Source organism: Barbus barbus (genome assembly GCF_936440315.1).
Source record: "Barbus barbus genome assembly, chromosome: 7".
Taxonomy (NCBI): domain Eukaryota; kingdom Metazoa; phylum Chordata; class Actinopteri; order Cypriniformes; family Cyprinidae; genus Barbus; species Barbus barbus.
In genome coordinates, this window is record NC_136735.1 from 34,456,642 (window position 1) to 34,475,704 (window position 19,063).

The following is a 19,063-nucleotide window of genomic DNA, read 5'->3' on the forward strand; positions in this document are numbered from 1 at the left end:
AGCACACATAAGAAAGCGATTGCATGGTTTAGCGAGCGTCAGCGACCCCCCCCCCCCCCCCCAACACACACACACACACACACACGCGTGATTTGTGCCCCCACTAGAAATTCAAATGCCCCCTGATGGAGGTGCCCTGGCGCCGGCTCTGAGTATGACTAATTCAAATCAAAAGCCTTTTTATTTTCCATTATTGTGTGCATGTCTCTTCTGTTTATTAATCATTTGTTAGCACTGATGGCATGAGAACAGTAATTTGCTGCTCGTCTTAATTAGTCATTGTCATTGCTTCTGTGTGTCTTTTCTTCTCTCTCCCTTTCCCATAAATGCAACTTTGCAAACCAATTAAAGAAGTGCCCAAGGTGGGTGATCTCAGCTTTGTTGATTTCACGGATACCACAATCGGAATTAGATGGACCCCGCTAAATTACCCTGCAGTTACTGGATACCATATTACGGTTGTTACGGCCGGCCAGAGTTTTCGTATTTTGGAGGACGTGGTGAACTCCTCCGTCAGCTATTATACCATTCGTGGACTGGAGCCAGGCATCAATTATGACATCAGTGTGTCCACCATTACAGATGAGGCGGAGAGTGTGCCCTCGGTGATCACACAGCAAACCCAAACTGGTGAATTATCCTACATAGGTTCCTATTTACATTTCAAAGGGTGGGGGTAAAAGAAGAGGGAAAGGAATGGAGAATATGGACATAAACGAGAGGCTGAGACCCTCATCCCTCAAACATCATTCACTCAAGCCACTTCATTTCATTACTTACAAGTTTGGCTAGCCAAGATGAACAATTTGCTATTTCCCAAACTCGGTGCAGCTTTTTGAATCAATCATATGCTTATATCTGAATATTGATGCATTTCTAAGTGTTGTATGTTTGCATTTGCATTTCTGGGGAATATAACTATAACTTCCACTTGGTGGGGTATCAGTGTTTGTATTTACTGTATTCATGTTTCATGTTAATAAGAAAAGCTTTAATAACACATTTCTTAGCTATTTATTATTATGCTGATAAAGTGTTGACTTCATTTAGAAGTTCACTGTCTCTCGGTCCCATCTTGTTTAGCTATTCCAGCCCCCACAAACCTGAACTTTGCTGAGGTGGGCTCAGACTCCATGCGTGTGTCATGGACTTCCCCTTCTGTTCAGCCATCTGAAATTAGCCGCTTTGTCATCCGTTACCATCCCACAAAAAATGATGACGACACTCAGGAAGTCAATGTAGGAGGTGGCATCAATAACTTCCTCCTTCAGAGTAAGGGTTTACTGATGCTTTCATTTAAAGATCTTAATTTCAACCATGTGCATCTTACAGTCTTAACACATTTCACTGGCTAATTCAGATTTTTCTCGATTCAGACTTGCTGCCAAATACAGAGTATCTGGTAAAAGTAGTGTGTGTCTATGAGGACAGAGAGAGCGAACCTGTAACTGGTATTCAGAAAACAAGTACGTATTTGGATATAAGAAATGGTGTTCAGTTCTTAGTTTTCTTACCACTCTCTCTTCCACTCAACTCCTCCATTTGATTTTGTTCCCATCATCCACACAGAATTGGACTCCCCGACAAATCTGGACTTCTCTGATGTGTCCACCAACTCATTTACCGTGCACTGGATGGCTCCACGTGCCCTCATTACAGGTTACCGTCTACGCTATCAGCCAACCAGTGGTGGGCGCGCTAAAGATGAGAGACTTCCCCCGACGAGAAATTACTTCACACTGGTGAACCTGGCTCCTGAGACAGAATACACTGTCTATATTTATACTGTCAGTGACAATAAAGAGAGTCTACCACTTACTGGAACTCAAGCAACTGGTGAGAAGTTAAAAAGTTAAGGATTTGTTTAGTCATATTTGTGAGGTATAATGACGCAACTCTTGTTTCTTCCTGTAGTCTCTGATGCTCCCACTGACCTGGCCGTGACGTCCTCCACTCCCTCTAGCATCACCATCTCCTGGGATGCCCCTGCAGTTACTGTACGCTACTACAAGATCACACATGGTGAAACAGGTATGACAAAGTGTTTTTGTGGTGTTATGTTTAATTTCTGCAAGTTCACTTGAACTTGTAAATGCAGCTGATTCCTTCTCATTGACTCCTAGGTGAAAGAGATGAACCCAGGGAGTTCACTGTTCCAGGAACACAATCTACTGCCACCATCCAGGGTCTGCGTCCAGACACCGATTACACCATCACACTGTATGCGGTGACAGGCAGAGGGGACAGCCCAGCCTCCAGCACACCAGTCATCATCACACACAGAACTGCAGGTGGAAGTAAGTACTTATGCTCAACAAGACATTTATAACTATTATAATGTCTGACCATTAGCTTACCACACATTTCTTGTGACTGTATTGTTTTTTTCTCCATTTTCAGGTGTTCCATCCCCATCAGATTTAGACGTTTCTGATATTCAAGACAATACCTTAACTGTCCGCTGGAGCCCAGCTAGAGGTCCCATAACAGGCTACAGAGTAACAGGGACACCCAAGGGTGGGCAAGGTCCTACATTCTCTGAGCTGGTTGGCCCTGGTGAGACATCACTTGCTCATTACCTTGTCATTACATTTTATTACTACTCTTAAACTTGAAGTTAATTTGGAAGAAGTGGTTCAGTACTTGGACTTGATGTAATAACTATTCTATTTCTGCCTTTTCAGAACGTACAGAAATGACTATCCGTGGCTTGGTGCCCACCGTGGAGTATACAATTAATGTGATTGCTCTCAGCCAAGAAGGAGAGAGCACCCCAGTGGTCCAGAAAGCTACAACAGGTTAGTGGGTTTTCGATTTCTTAACCTACCTAACTTTTTAACCTTTCAAATCATCATGTTAAACTCCCCATTGGAACAGCTTGGAGTTAAGGATTTCTCAATAGGTCAATGATTAGAGTTCATTGCTGTTCCTTACGGGGCTCAAACCAGCAACCTTCCAGTTAACAGTGCTGAGCTTTAGCCACAATGCAATGCCACCCAAAACATACTTTCTCCTTCCAACTCTCCAGCAAATTTGCAGCATCCAAGAGATCTGACCTTCTCTGATGTGGACTCCACCTCCATGCTTGTGACATGGGATGTTCCACGGGTTCCAGGAGTGACCTCCTACAGGGTTCTGTACTCTAGTCCAGAGGAGGGAGAAAGGGAGTACAAACCAGCTGTAAGTGGTCGTGATAACAGTGTGGCTCTCCAAGGTCTGCGCCCAGGAACCATGTACAACATTAAAGTCATTCCCATGAAAGGACGTAACCCAGTCCGTACTCTTGAGGGCATTCAGCAAACTACCCATGAGGAGACTCAGCCCACTGGTATGACCTGTCGAAATTCAATTTAGCTTTTCAAGCTAGTCATTTAGATAATAGGGTTGAGTCCCTGTCCTAATCCGTTCTGATTCTTGTTCCTTTACATTTCCCAGTTGTCCCTGTTCCCACCAATATACAGTTCTTCGACATTAGTCCATCTTCTTTTGTCGTGGCATGGCAAGCACCCAATGCTAGGCTTTCTGGCTATCGTGTGGTGGTATCACCGAAGAATCCTTATGCCCCAGCCAAAGAAATGAATGTTGCACCAGACTCCACACAAGTCTTAGTGCCTGGGCTTATGGTAATAGGTCTACCTTCTTGTAATTTACAAATACATTTAATCTTTGTAGGCACAAGTAAAATTAGAAAAGTTATTTATTGAATCATGACTTGGACATTCCTGCCCTAAATATCTGTTGTTTACTTCCAGGTGGCCACCGCTTATGAGGTTCATGTCTATGCACTGAGAGGTTCAGACAGCAGTTCTCCTCTCACTGGAGAATGCACCACCGCTGACAGTAAGTGGGTTACCCATATATTGTCTTGCCAGTTAAGTGATTTTTAGTAGTTTTCCTATATTAAATGTAAACTATAATCTCATCAACTATGCAGATATAACCCCTCCTCGCCGAGTCCGTATCACTGATGTGAAAGACACTTCATTCACTCTCACATGGCGTGTTGTCAATAATGAGCCAATGACAGGTTTCCTTATTGAAGCCACACCCAAAACTGGAGGTCACCCCACCTTCAGGCAGACTATTCCTGCTGACAGCCGTACCTACGTTGTCACTGGTAGGTTACCATACAAGCCATAAATAGCCCCTTATAGGCCATTTGTTTTAACATTAATGGTTAAGCACTGTTTGCTCAAAGTAAACGCTCTGTTATTATACACTTCCATGGCATTTATATTGTATTCAGAGTTACAAATATTTTATACCATTTTATTGCCATCACAGTAGTGTCTAAAATCTATGGGGTTTCCATGTTAGTAAATGTTGCATCCTGTTTGGTCTGGATAAACACAAAATGTTTTTATAACTTTTTTTTTTTTTTGGGAGTATTGCTGTTTATTGAAAGAAATGTGTTCAATGCCTCAGGTTTGCAGCCAGGTGTCATGTATGTGGTCAACATGTACACACTAAATGGAAATACTCGAAGCCCTCCTTTCACATTGACTGTAAACACAGGTACAACTAAGCACATCTGCCAATGTGGAGTGATATACTGTATTAATGCTAATGCATTAAGTCTGAAAATGAACTGATTTAAATTTCCCAGTATGACCTTAAACTTTATTTTTGTCCTATATGGTCACAGCTCGGCCAGCTGTTCCGTCTCCGACTAACCTCCAGTTCACCTCGCTGACCCCCAATTCCATCTCCTTCACTTGGCAAGCCCCTCCAACACAAATTACAGGATATTACATCACTTATGAAGAATCAGGTGGTTCGCCTCGTGAGCTTACACCCCGCCCTAATGTTGGCCAGAACTACGCCACCATCACTGGTAAGACCCAGAATAGCAGATGTGGTATACATAGATGTTGGTAAACTAGGCTTGTGAAACAAAATTTATAATGCACTACGCAAACATATTGTGATATTTTAATAACAGGTCTGAAACCAGGCACAGAATACATCATAAAGATTTATGTCCTACTGAATAGCCAGAGAAGCACACCACTGGTTGGCACGGCCACAACTCGTAAGTATAACATCATTGATTTTCCTAACTTGTAAGTCACTTTGGAAAAAAGTGTCTGATTAATGGATAAATGTAAATACAGAATGTTAATGCACATATTGAGACATAAGGTGTACTCCCTTGTGCTTTGTTTCTGAATGGTGCAAGCTAGCAAAAAGTGTTTTGCAAGCATGATAGCTACTGCTGCAGTAGCAAGTGAAATAGATACAGCACATTTTGTTGAACTAGCCTACACGGGATTTTATAAAAGCTTGATATTGCACTGGCTTGCATTTCAGTAGTATACTTGGCTAAGCCATACATTTTCTTAGTGCTTAGCTTTTTAATGATGAAATTCACTCAGAACTGAAATGCAAAATAAAGATAAAATGCATTTAACATTGCTTAATTGATGCACCACGCTGACTGGACTGCTAGCTCATCACTACACTGTTTAAATTATTCAAACTAAGTGTTCCCACATTGGACTACTGTGATCAAAACCTTTGATAAGTGTTTAAAGGGCTGGTCCAGACTTTCACCAACATTTTCACTCTGTGGAGAAGTGTATTCTTGGACTGAATCTTACACCATATTCAAACCAAACGTGATGCAAAAGTTTCCATTAACAATGTTACAAAACCACAACCAATGAGAACATATTGGACGTGTAATAAAGAGTTGAATCTGGAATTTTGAACAAATGAGATTTCACAATGGGCAGGAAACAAAGACTATAAACTATATAATGCACATAATCCTCAATGTTTAATTGTAAAATATTGGTGAATTTTGAAAAAATTCTTGGACCAACTGTCCTTTAAAATGATATCAGCAAGTACTGTCATTACTTGACTGAATCTTTAGTGCCTTACTGGCTGGTAGATGCAACTGTGGCTGCCTCTTTACCTGCTGCTTTGCTTTTAACACCTTTTTCCCGCCCAGAGCTGACCTCTGATCTGCCCGGTCTGCCCCACCACGGTGGCCCAGACAAGTTGGATGTGCCTGAGCCTGACAGAGGTCATCCAGTGGGTCCCACCGGGCATGACTCACCTGATGCACACGGGCAGCAAGTGGAGTACACAGAATTCAATAACCAGCCCAGACAACCCAACAGAGGCTACCAGCCTCAACATCATCAAACAATTCCTCAACCTAACCAACCCCGACCCCAGCCTTATGTGCCTCAAGTTGGGGAGACCCTAGTCTACATCCCCAATGTGGGACCCGATGGGGGTCGTGTGCCTCAAATTATTCAGGTTAGTGAGAAGCCTGGCGATGGCCATCCTTTTGGTTTTCCAGAAGACAAGACCGGAAGACCTCAGGAGGCCCAGACCCAGACCACCATCTCATGGCAGCCCTACCAGCAAAGTTCTGGTTACCTGGTGTCCTGTCAGCCAATTACCCATCCAGATGAGAAGATGTTTCAGGTGAGGACCTAGGAAGGATTTACAGAAGATCTTAGATGAATGCAAAAGAAAAAGGTCGCAAATCTTCCTTTATTGTTTTGCAGATGCGTGTCCCAGGAACAACCACAAGCGCCACCCTAATCGGTCTCACCTCTGGTGCCTCTTATAATGTCATTGTGGAGGCCTTGAAGGGAGCCCTCAAACACAAAATTTTGGAGGAAATGGTCACCGCTGGAAACACAGGTCAAGGATCAACAAACTTTGATGAAGCCTTAAAAATACACATGCTTATCTTGATGTTTCTTTATTTTGTTCCCATTAAAACCAACAGTTCCAGGAGACAGTTCATCTAGCAAGGACTCATGTTACGACACCTTCACTGCCACTCACTATGATGTCGGAAAGGAATGGGAGCGCATGTCTGACACTGGCTTCAAACTCTGGTGCAAATGTCTCGGTTTGGGAAGTGGACATTTCAGATGTGACTCTTCCAGTAAGTAAATTGGAGATCAAATGGTGGATTTTATCCTGTAGATGATCCTGTATGAGTGCATAAATATCACTTTTTACACAGAATGGTGTCATGACAATGGAAACAACTACCGCATTGGTGAAAAGTGGGAGCGACAGGCAGAAAACGGTCACTTGATGAGCTGCACTTGCATGGGCAATGGCAAAGGAGAGTTCAAGTGCGAACCACGTAAGTGCCGCCGCTAAACAGACAATGTGTAGTCAAGTTTCTTTCAGTCAGTGGAATTAAAGATCTTGCATTTCATTACAGATGAGTCCATATGTTACGATGATGGAAAGATGTACCAGGTTGGAAACCAGTGGCAGAAAGAATACTTGGGGGCCATCTGCACTTGCACATGCTATGGAGGACAGCAAGTAAGACCAGAATGTATTTTACGATAAAATAGCAAAAGAAAATTTCAAAACATGTAAATTTCAATAAAATGCAATTCAGAGGGGGTGTTTCAAAGTCACATGCTTGAGTCTGGTGAAATGCATTGTATGTGTGTTGCTCCTCAGGGCTGGCGATGTGAGAACTGCAGAAGGCCTGGTGCTGAGATAAGCTCTGATCTGCTCAAACCTGTCCGCTTAAACACTGGCCAGAGGATGGTGAGTATCGGCTTTCAATCATGCAAGCATTTCAAAAGGCAAAAGAGTTATATTTTTGGTAAACGTGCATTGATAATACACAGTATATCACATATATTTGAATGTATATAGATAAATATTTCTGCTTTTCATTACATAACACATTCCCCTTTTTTGTTCCAGAACATTCAATGCCCCATTGAATGTCTCCGACCTGAGCTTCTTGCAGATGCTGTGGCCAACGCCAAACCCAGAGAGTAAAATTCTGACCAAACTGCACCATGACCTTCTGCCCCCCTCATGCATAATTTAATTGGGACATGTAATAAAGATGTGATTTTATATGAGAACATACTAATCACATACTGCCTTAAAATATCACTGTTTGTTATGTCTCCACTGCCGTCCAGCTGCTGCTTTACAGCAGCTGTTTTGATGCCATAGCAACAGCTGCATTTATTCACAGCCTTTCATTGGCTGTTGTTTGGTTGAGGAATTTCAATGGCTTTTACATTTTTGTTTGCTAGTGTGTTTTATACATCAATTAAAAAATGTACTGCAATGTCAAAACAAGATATTTCTTATTGCAGTCAGTTAAAACCATTTGTCAACGTTGATACCAAAAGCATAACAGGAAAGTGTACTTTCTCTGTTAATATGTGAAGATATATATAGCCTTCTAATCAATTAAATTTACAATAAACTACCTTACCATTATTGTCAGAAGATTTCAGTTTTTATTAATTGATATAGTGGCTAATACAATTCAAAGTAGTAAAAATAAGCACCGTTTTATAAGAATGTTAGAGCACCACTGGGGGTACACTGAGGTACCAAAAATCAAGTCTCAATGTGTCTTTTATATATATTTTTTCCAACATGGCTCATTGATTATTTAGAGTCAGCACTGTTTTTAGATCGATACAAATTTTAATTTTCTAAATTCTTTGACTATTTGTCCCCTTCATTCAGACGTTTTTGGATTGTATAGAATGTTATATTTGTCTCATTTGATTGTCATTTTCCTACTGTCTACACCAGTTATCACTACTGTTAAATTCATTTTCTGATATTGCAAGACTCATGACAAATTGGATTTATAAAATGTCACTCAAAACAAATTCTAGTAGAACTAGGTTCTAAAGTAAACAAACCTTGCAAGAAAAAAAAAAAAAAGTCAACAAATGCAAATAAACCCTTTATGGAATCTATGACAATCTATTATATCTGATTTGTGTTTTTATTTTGTAATGCTCATGGACACTAACGGTAGCACAATGGAATGTATCAAGAAGTGTATAGAGACAATTTCACATTGCAAATGTTTCATACAGCAGCTGTAAACAAGGACCACATGGAAGAAATTATGCAAAGATATAAGTAGTGGATCACAGTAGTGGATCATCTTATTCTGAGCATATCAGCATTAAAGGCGGCATATATGAATAATGTTCCTAACTATTTAGCAAGAATGTCACTTTGCTCTTGGCTTTAGGATCAGTAAAAAGAGAAACTTTTCAAAATTCAAATAGTTAAACTACTGAGTTAATGTCAAAGTGGACAGGTAAGCTATTAGACCAAGTTATGAAATATGGATAGCAACGTGTAATCACAGTAAATGATGTGCATCTAAAAAGAAAGAAACCCTATACTTTCGTAACAGTGAAACTAGTTGGATATTTGTATTCAACTGGATGTTTTGTAGTGCTTTTCAGTGATGGAAAAGACGGATTTTGGTGTGCACCAGGGTAATACCCAGCTCACTGCAGGCGTTGATGACCACCTCATCTGCAGTAGAGCCAGAGGGGGCAGCAATATACTCCACACCGCTCTAAAAGCACACACAAATAGAAAACCACTTAATCACAGTCACTTTTACGCACCATTTATATGCCATCTTAAGAAACATAAGGAATGTATAATACGGTGGGGAAAAACATTATTTGATCCCCTGCTGATTTTGTACGTTTGTCCACTGACAAAGAAATGATCAGTCTATAATTTTAATGGTAGGTTTATTTGAACAGTGAGAGACAGAATAACAAAAAAAAAAAAACGCGTTTCAAAAAAAGTTATAAATTGATTTGGAGTGAAATAAGTATTTGACCCCTTCGCAAAACATGACCAAGTACTTGGTTGCAAAACCCTTGTTGGCAATCACAGAGGTCAGACATTTCTTGCAGTTGGCCACCAGGTTTACACATATCTCAGGAGGGATTTTGTCCCACTCCTCTTTGCAGATCCTCTCCAAGTCATTAAGGTTTCGAAACAGACGTATGGCAACTCGAACCTTCAGCTCCCTCCACAGATTTTCTATGGGATTAAGGTCTGGAGACTGGGTAGGCCACTCCAGGACCTTAATGTGCTTCTTCTTGAGCCACTTGGCCGTGTGTTTTGGGTCACTGTCATGCTGGAATACCCATCCACGACCCATTTTCAATGCACTGGCTGGCTCCAATAACCTGGCCCTGACGGTACATGGCCCCATCAATCGTCCCTTTGATGCGGTGCAGTTGTCCTGTCCCCTTAGCAGAAAAACCTCTAAAGCATAATGTTCCACCTCCATGTTTGATGTGGGGATGGTGTTCTTGGGGTCATAGGCAGCATTCCTCCTCCTCCAAACATGGTGAGTTGAGTTGATGTCAAAGAGCTCGATTTTGGTCTCATCTGACCACAACACTTTCACTCAGTTCTCCTCTGAAGTTTGCCAATGAACATCTGAATGATTCAGAGGGCCTGTACATGTGCTTTCTTGAGCAGGGGGACCTTGCAGGAGCTGCAAGATTTCAGTCCTTCACGGCGTAGTGTGTTACCAATTGTTTTCTTGGTGACTATGGTCCCAGCTGCCTTGAGATCATTGGCAAGATCCTCTCATGTAGTTCTGGGCTGATTCCTCACCATTCTCATGATCATTGAAACTCCACTTGCATGGAGCCCCAGACCGAGGGAGACTGACAGTTGTTTTGTGTTTCTTCGATTTGCGAATAAATCGCACCAACTGTTGTCACCTTCTCATCAAGCTGCATGGCAATGGTCTTGTAGCCCAATCCAGCCTTGTGTAGGTTTACAATCTTGTCCCTGACCTCCTTGGACAGATCTTTGGTCTTGGCCATGGTGGAGAGTTTGGAATCTGATTGATTGATTGCTTCTGTGGACAGGTGTCTTTTATACAGGTAACAAACTGAGATTAGGAGCACTCTCTTTAAGAGAGTGCTCCTAATCTCAGCTCCTTACCTGTATAAAAGACACCTGAGAGCCAGAAATCTTGCTGATTGATAGGGGATCAAATAATTATTTGACTCATTAAAATGCAAAATCAAATTTATAACTTTTTTTGAAATTAAATTCTGGATTTTTTTGTTATTCCGTCTCTCACTGTTAAAATAAACCTACCATTAAAATTATAGACTGATCATTTCTTTGTCAGCGGGCAAATGTAAAATAGGAGATCAAATAATTTCTCTCCACTGTATAGCAACAAGCAAATTTGTTGGTGTATACAAGTGTGCATAAAACATGAATAATGACTTGAGCTTGGTAACAGTAGCAGAGGATGTTTACCCGTTTGGCGCGGTCAACATTGTCCCGGAAGGGGAAGAAAGCATCTGAACTGAGGGCCACAGCCTGCAGAGAACTGATCCAGTTATTTTTCTCAACCTCTGACAGAGTCTCAGGCACCTCATCAAACAGACCCTTCCAAACCTCCATATCTGGACCCTAATGAACAAAAATAAACATTCAATATCATTAGGAAAAACTCCATGGCCCAGCAAGCTACAAAAATACAGTGGTGCATAAAATTATTTCTAAGATTTTATAACATTCCAAGATTTGCCTTATGGTGTTTATTATTTTATTATTATTAATAATTATATTGTATTTTGCTTATTATACCACCCAAAGCATTAAAAATAAAACAATGCCATTTTCACAGGCACATTTTCCACCCAAATTCATATTACATCATCTTTATATTTAATTTGGATTTAGGTGTGTAATAAACCACACATTTCTTGACAGCTTTCATGAGATTCACCCAAAAATATTACACTTTCATGATCTCAAATGTCACAAAATGATAAACATCACGTTTCCACATTAAGTCCACAAATTATTTGAAAACAGAAAATGTGTATTCACTAAAAGTACTGTAGCTTTTGGAACTAGTTAAGTATGGTTTTTTTGGCTGATGTAGATCTCAAAAATATTCGCCAAGTTAACTAGGCTGGCCAATACATCCCTCCATGACCAGTACAAATAACCAATTTTTGAATACACTACCTCTCCAATTGTTCCGCTGACATACTGATCAATGGCATTAGCCATCTCTGCACGCTTAACTCCGCTGCGAAATTTCATATTGAGCACTCGTGGATGGTGCCTGAGCCACCAGTTATCAGCCTTGTCTCCTGCCAGCCGAGTGCAGTGGATACGAGACTGCTGCCCAGCACCGATGCCAATCACCTAACAAACACGCACACGTAGCACACAATTTTGTATAACTAATTTTCAACCATTTACATGTTTTGGCATTTAAATGAAATTAAAACTTTTTGGTTACCTGACCATCCTTTGCATAACACACAGAGTTGGACTGAGTGTACTTCACAGCGATACTGGCTACAATGAGGTCTCGTAGGGCACTCTCAGAGAGCTTTCATGGGGGAAAAAAACAAAAACTCACTTAATCTGTTACTTTGTTTTTTTTTTTACATATTAACATTAATATCTCGGCCCTCTTATAACACAGTACAACCAAATCGCAGTTCAAAAATTGAATTTTTTACTATACAATATGGTTTAAAAAAGTATTTCACAAATGTTACAACTAAATCAATTGCAGAAATTACACAAAACAACAGTGTTTCTCACCTTGCCCTTTGACACAATGTTGCTGAAGAGCTCTTTATCAATGACAGCTCCATTCCTCTTCTGTTTGAGGTGCAAACCAAACAGCACTCTCACCTCCTCTTCATCAGGTTCATACTCGGGATCCATCTTAAAAAACAACAACAACAAAAAACCACACATTACACAGGCTTAGAGTTGAAGCACATGGGCTTTGGGTAAGTTTGGGGCCAACAAGAGTTTTTTTTTCCAGAAAAATCATTAATAAAGTGACAGTAAGGACTTTTACATTGAAACAAAAGAATAGTATTTCTAAAAAAAAAAAAAATATTTATAAGAATAAGAAGTGTTTCTTGAGCAGCAAACCAGCATATTAGAGTGATTTCTAAAAAATCATGTGACACTGTCATGTGAGACTGGAAGAATAATGCAGAAAATTCAGGTTTGCCATAACATGAATGATTTAGGTTTTAAAATCTCTTAAAATACAAAACAGCCATTTTAAACCTGTAATAATTTTCACAATAGTACTGTTTTCATGGTCAAGTAAATGGTGAAGTCCTGGTGAGCACGAGAGACTTATTTTAAGAGCATAAAAAAAAAAATACAAAATAAAAATGCTTACCGACCCCAAACTTACTGTATGCATCATCAGAAATGTATATATTGACCAAAAAGAAAATGCTATGGGAAACGGTAGAGCAAACATAGTTAAGTAACAATTCTTGCGTCTCTTTAATCAATGAACAAGCATGGTTTACCCGAAGGACGCAATAGTTTCCATTCTTTTTTTTGGAGAGAATGCGCAGTGCTTCCTCATCATAACCAGGAGCAACGATACCATCTGACACCTAAAGAAATTGGGTAAAGTTTTATATAAAATGTACAAATAAATCCATTTGTTAAATAAGAGGCTAATATGAACTCTTGATCAAAGTTCTCACACACCTCTCTGGAGATGATCTTGGCAGTAGGGACGTCACAGATGTCAGACAAAGCAATGAAGTCTCCAAAGGAGGACATCCTGTCAGAACCTACAAGACATTTTTTCAGATTTTTCCACATTTTAGGCTTAAACATATGTGTTAAAGTTAAAAAAAATTAAAATGCATGGATAGTAGTTTCACCTCTGGCTCTGGCGTATGCAGTGGCGAGAGGGGTGAGATCCTGGAGCATGTCATTCACCATACACACCTTGGCCTCATCTTCGCTCAAAGGGACGCCAACTGCAGCTCCTAAAAGGTGAAAATGTGTCTCAAATGTTTGTCTTAAAAAGTCTAAGCCCTTTCCAACAACTCTACAAGAAAGACATGAGCTGAATTTGCATGTGAGAAACAAGTTTGCATGCATACCTGCAGGGCTGACATGTTTAAATGAAGTGGCAGCTGGCAACCCAAGAGCTTTCTTCAACTCTCTCACCAGCTGCCAGGCGTTCAGAGCATCGCACAGGTTAATGAAGCCTGGAGATCCATTCAGCACTGAGACCAAGTCAGGAATGTAGAAGAATATTAATATTCTATGTTTTGTGGTTGAATATTGATCTGGTAGCAGTATATGTGATCCTATATACCGGTAAGTGGAAGTGCTGGGCGTAGAGTGTAGAGCTGAGCAGGTGCTTGATGGGGGTTCATGCCGTACCGCAGGGGCAGCTGGGAAATTCCTCGACTGTATTCACGTCTGAAGTAATCAGAAATGGCCTCGTCGTACAGAGCGGTGTGTGTGAAGGCCTGAGATATTACAAATATAACTTCACACATACATTCTAATTAACTAAAGTCACATTTGAACTGAAATTGGTGTCCTTGTTAATTGTTGAAAAAACAATAGAAACTTTAAGCTAACTAATGGGTTTATCAAGGATTAAAGCAGATGTCTAAAGAGAAGGGGTGCTAATATGTTATGATAATTTGATGAGACGGTTACATAAAAATTACACATTTTTAAATTCTACACCGTTTTAAGTACATGCTACTATTCAAACATTTTTTTTATTCATACTTTAAGCAAGAACTCATGAAATTGATCAAATGTTACAGGAAAAACCTTAAATATATATTTAAAACAAATGCTGTTCTTTTGAACTTTCTATTTATCAAAGAAAGCTGATAAATTTACCAGTTTACACAAAAATATGAAGCAGCACAGCTTTTTTCACCTTTGATAATTATAAATGATTCTAGAGCAGCAAATCAGCATATTAGAATGATTTCTGAAGGATCATGTGACACTGAAGAAATGATGTTGAAAATTCAGCTGTCATCACAGGAATAAATTACATTTTACAATATTTATACAAATTTAAAACTTATTTGAAATAGGTCATAAGAACGCAAATAATTTTAACACAATGTCCCAACTGATAACCTCAGATGCTTGAACTTTCCCCATATTCAGCAATCATCACCCAAGCTTATCAAAAATATGCAAATGCCTCATGATCTCACAGCTGTATTGATTATTTTAAAGGGTTATCAGCACAGCTAAACATGAGAAGTCAATGGGTCAGAACTTAAGCAAGGCAAAGATTCCACTAAAAGTGACTAAATGCCTCTGCTATTTAAACTGTGGGACCAACAACAATTTCTGTTCAATTTTGTTAAGTATGACTAAAGGTCATTGCACACAGAGTCCGAAATAGTCGCACGTTAAAAAATAAATACAACCTCATTATGTCAATCATGTTATGTCAATCATGTTTGCACACTGCCTCCGAAACGTTCGTCTGTCATAAAAAAATAAATGAAAAAAATCGGATCAGGTTCGATTTTCTGCGTTTTCGCTTCTGTAGCATGCATTTTGACAGGAAAGGATGGGGAATAGGAAAAAACTCAACTCACTCAGTCTGCAATGACCTTAACAGGCCAAGTTTACTGTTTGTTTCAGGTAAAAGGCCTGAAAGCATGAATTGGATACAAGCAAGCCTATTGCTCAATGCTAACAGCAAGTCTTTGAAGTCAATGTCTGAACATGATTTACCACAAAATTCAGAACACTAGCTATTCATGTCTTGCATCTAAAAAGGGTCTAATTCATTTAGAATTATAATGTAGTATATTATGTATTATAATACATAATAGTACACCATTTCATGCGAATAAGCCTATGGTATAGTTCAGAATTACATTAAAATGAATCTGTTCCGTTAATCTGAACATTAATGTTATTAGTGGTGAAAATCCTCCTCTGGAGTTCAGTGGGTTCAGATCAGGTGCGGTTCACTGAGTTTTGAACATGCAAAGGTCAGTGGGTCGTCAAAGTTTAATCAAACCTCCTTTCAGATAGGATTGCCATGGTTACCTTGAGTGCAAGAGTTTTGCGGGTTTCCATTGTGGTATCATGGTTGCCGGAGGATTCCATTTCCTTGGCAACAACATCATAGTCAGACGGATCACAGACTACAGTGACTCTGGCGTGATTCTTAGCTGCTGCTCGAAGAAGAGTAACTCCACCTAAATATGATAGTGGGATTAATGGTGACTTTTGTTAACCAGGTGAATCTCACAAATGCTCAAGCAAAAAAAAAAAAAAAAGAGCCAATTAAGCACATTTCCCAAAATTCAATATATAGTAATTAGCACTATAGACCAGTGTTGCTGGTTTTAACTAAAACTAAAGCTACTAAAAATTGTCAGTTAAATAAATTAAGCTTAAATAACACAAAATATAAATATTAGATAAAAAAAAATGTAATCTAACCTTTAAAAAAAAAAAAAACTTTAAACTTTAAAACTAAAAAAAAAATTAAAGCTAAAAAAATAATAATAAAATAAACAAATTACTAAAACTTAAATTTGAAATTAATCCTGAAAATATAATAGGGTCATTCTTCATTTGTGACGTGTCCATCTTCTTTGTAGCAGCTAAAATACTTCCAATACTAATAAATCAAAGTATTTGCATGCTTGTATTCTGTAGTTAAAATCCTTATTGCAGTTAAAAATGACAATTTTGTTTTAAAACATATTTAACTGACAGATTGTGTGTAACAATCTGCACATTCCCACCATATATCAAAGAGGTTTTCTGGGATGTAACTGCAACAATACAACATATTCAACACAAATAATGATAACACTAATTAACTGTATTTGATTAAAATGAATTAAAAAAATAAAACCTTCTTAAGCTTCATTTTACTGAATACAGAAATTGATGCAAAATTTAAACACATAATACTTAAAGCAACAATTTTTACAAATTAGGCCTCTCATTTGCCACACAATTGAAGAATATAAATTATACTACAATAACACTGCCATATAAATAAACAGTATAATGTATCTATTAAATGCAAAAGTTAATGTAATTTTAAATAAACAAAGATTATTAATTTTGGGAGAAAAAGTGATACTTATGATTTTTTGTTTCCTCCTCTGTGCAAAATATATTTTCTTTTAGTTTTGACAAAATATATCCTGGGCTGTCTTTGTAAGACTCAACTAATAAGTTTGAATGCATAATTTCCTAGTTTAGTAGACTCTTACACTTATAATATTGCTTATAATCCTTACTCTAAAGCACATTTAAAAGTTTTCCTTGCATCATCAAATTTCTTAAACATAGAAAAACCACTGAAGGCAAATATTAAATAAGGAGTCAATTCGAAGCCCTTTAATCAAAAGCCTGTGAGCCATTAACAGTGTACTGACCGATGTCAATCTGCTCAACAGCGTCTTCCACAGTCACACTGGGGGATGCAACAGTCTTCACAAACGGGTAAAGGTTGCACACAGCCACTCTTGAAAAACATAAGTTCACATAAATATTTTTTTTTTTCTTGATTTACTACTTATTTAGAATTTAGAAGTCTAGCATGACATGATTGCATCATTACTATAATCCATATTTCACAGTGATCATATGACCCTGTCAGCCAATCAAACTTCTTCTAAATGGCTGAGAGCCAGTAAGTGAGATGAAGACTTTCGGTCACACCACAGCGGCACTATTTGAATTAGCAGTGATTAGATTACCCATGCCGAGTCTCCACTTCTAACAAAAAAGCCAATGTTAAGCATGTTAGCACCACTAAAACGGATTATATCCGTATCGGCGTCACATGACGATCATTCATGAAATAACATGACCTGAATTTAAAATCAATAAAGCAGAACTTGCAAAACAAGTACCGTGGTTTTACCACTGTAACATAGCTAGCACTGGAATGGTTTGCTTACTGAACAGTATTACCTGACAAGACTAAACCCTAGTTTTTCCATATCAGCTTTATCAGAGGGAGTTTGTCTGGCCAGAATACCACCGTGGACAGCAGGATGAAGGGTCTTGACTCTTCCTCCAAGCATTTCAGGGAATCCAGTGAGATCAGATACATCCCTGTATGAAACAATTAAATTACATATATACACACACACACACAACATTTTAAAATGACAAGAGGAAGAGTAGGGGTACATGAGCCCCCTTTAAAACAATGTTACACCTGCAAGATTTAGTACCACTGTAGTATTAAACAAATCACAGCAGCTATAGATAAATTTAAATATGCAGTTAAAACCTGACCTGACAGTGAGTCCAGCATCTCGGAGAGTTTTGGCGGTGCCGCCTGATGCCACTAATGACAGACCCACTGACACCAGACGCCTGGCAAACTCCACCAGTCCAGTTTTATCAGAAACACTCAGCAATGCTGAAAGAGATCATCAATTAGTCACATACACAAGAAAATGCATCTGACATTTAACAACTGCAGCAGTATGGGTTACTATAACTACTTCAACTGCATGTGATGACTTTTGCACAAATGTGATGAATTTTTCACACAAATCCAGGCTTCATGAAGTAAAACCATGACGGAATCAGTTTGTTGATACCATTGTCCTTCATTAAATACTGTAACAGCACTATTTCAGACAGTTAACTCTAAGGCACTTCCATATAATCAGTGGTACAACAATTCATGCAAAAAAATAAATAAATACTATAATTGGTCCATCACTGCATAGGTAGTTTTTCAAAGAAAACCATTGTATTACCATTACACCTTATACCAAAAACCATGGTACATATGGTGAGTGATACCAGGGTTTAGAAAACAGCAATACTTTTAGATAATATGGTACTGTAGCCAGACTCATTCAAATATAATAGCATGTACTATATATAATAGCATGTACTATTATCATCAGGGTAGTGTCAAAAAGCATGGTATTACCATAGCGTTTTTGGTATCGTTTACTAGTGACATAAGAGCAGTTTTCAGAATGAAAATCAAATACAAACTCTTTTCTAAATTTGAAGTTGTCTACAAAGTTCATTTTAAAGTCAGTAAAGTGAGTTATGTGACTGCTCAACAAGACACTGCGACAACAAAAACAAACACAACACAAAGCATTTGATTTGTAGGCAGCAACGTGCAGAAGGTAAAAAAGACCCAAGATTACCTAGTTCGGATGCCATGCTGCAGGTAAAACAGGGTAAATCTGAGATTTGTGCTGTAGTGTCTCGTGCACCGCGCGATGGTAATCAAAACACGTGGATGCAATAGTTTTATCCGCGAGGATGCATGACGGGAAATGTAGTTTTTACATCAAACGACACTCCCACTTTAACATAAGACGAGGAAGTGATGTATTTCGTTTTATTACAGAAAAGTGATCATAAATAATGCATATATAATACAAACGACAATGCATTAGCAAACTTATAAATATGCAGTTAAGCAATGAAAACACAA

At 38.8% G+C, this 19,063-nt stretch overlaps 2 protein-coding genes across 2 annotated transcripts in view; one reads left to right on the forward strand and one right to left on the reverse strand.

Moving 5' to 3' along the window:
- The window catches only part of fn1b (fibronectin 1b), a 23,246-nt gene extending 14,504 nt beyond the window's left edge, over positions 1–8,742 (forward strand). The window contains exons 25-45 of the mRNA XM_079422140.1: positions 1,084–1,272; positions 1,377–1,466; positions 1,570–1,836; positions 1,915–2,031; positions 2,124–2,297; positions 2,401–2,556; positions 2,685–2,798; positions 3,029–3,328; positions 3,436–3,623; positions 3,753–3,840; positions 3,935–4,117; positions 4,426–4,515; positions 4,646–4,834; positions 4,943–5,032; positions 5,957–6,441; positions 6,525–6,663; positions 6,752–6,913; positions 6,995–7,120; positions 7,202–7,308; positions 7,453–7,542; positions 7,705–8,742. Of these exons, the coding sequence (XP_079278266.1) occupies positions 1,084–1,272; positions 1,377–1,466; positions 1,570–1,836; positions 1,915–2,031; positions 2,124–2,297; positions 2,401–2,556; positions 2,685–2,798; positions 3,029–3,328; positions 3,436–3,623; positions 3,753–3,840; positions 3,935–4,117; positions 4,426–4,515; positions 4,646–4,834; positions 4,943–5,032; positions 5,957–6,441; positions 6,525–6,663; positions 6,752–6,913; positions 6,995–7,120; positions 7,202–7,308; positions 7,453–7,542; positions 7,705–7,782 (3,422 nt within the window). The 3' untranslated portion in view covers positions 7,783–8,742. The remainder of the gene's footprint in view (positions 1–1,083; positions 1,273–1,376; positions 1,467–1,569; positions 1,837–1,914; positions 2,032–2,123; positions 2,298–2,400; positions 2,557–2,684; positions 2,799–3,028; positions 3,329–3,435; positions 3,624–3,752; positions 3,841–3,934; positions 4,118–4,425; positions 4,516–4,645; positions 4,835–4,942; positions 5,033–5,956; positions 6,442–6,524; positions 6,664–6,751; positions 6,914–6,994; positions 7,121–7,201; positions 7,309–7,452; positions 7,543–7,704) is intronic.
- On the reverse strand, positions 8,708–18,894 carry atic (5-aminoimidazole-4-carboxamide ribonucleotide formyltransferase/IMP cyclohydrolase). Its single transcript, XM_079422141.1, has 15 exons — positions 18,771–18,894; positions 17,890–18,016; positions 17,560–17,703; positions 17,019–17,107; positions 15,667–15,818; positions 13,940–14,096; positions 13,722–13,847; positions 13,497–13,604; positions 13,318–13,403; positions 13,131–13,220; positions 12,394–12,519; positions 12,083–12,175; positions 11,803–11,985; positions 11,083–11,238; positions 8,708–9,352 (listed from the first exon to the last, which is right to left on the reverse strand). Exons 1-15 carry the CDS (start codon positions 18,784–18,786, stop codon positions 9,233–9,235), a joined length of 1,773 nt encoding a protein of 590 aa, XP_079278267.1. The 5' UTR covers positions 18,787–18,894; the 3' UTR covers positions 8,708–9,232.
- Positions 18,895–19,063: the final 169 nt, after the last annotated feature.

Bases quoted from the DNA above. Each gene is read 5' to 3' on its own strand.
- atic (XM_079422141.1), bottom strand. The intron at 17,704-17,889 runs GTCAGGTTTTAA...TGTTTCATACAG, and splicing joins GATGCTGGACTCACTGTCAG to GGATGTATCTGATCTCACTG. The intron at 14,097-15,666 runs GTAACCATGGCA...GTAATATCTCAG, and splicing joins GCAAAACTCTTGCACTCAAG to GCCTTCACACACACCGCTCT.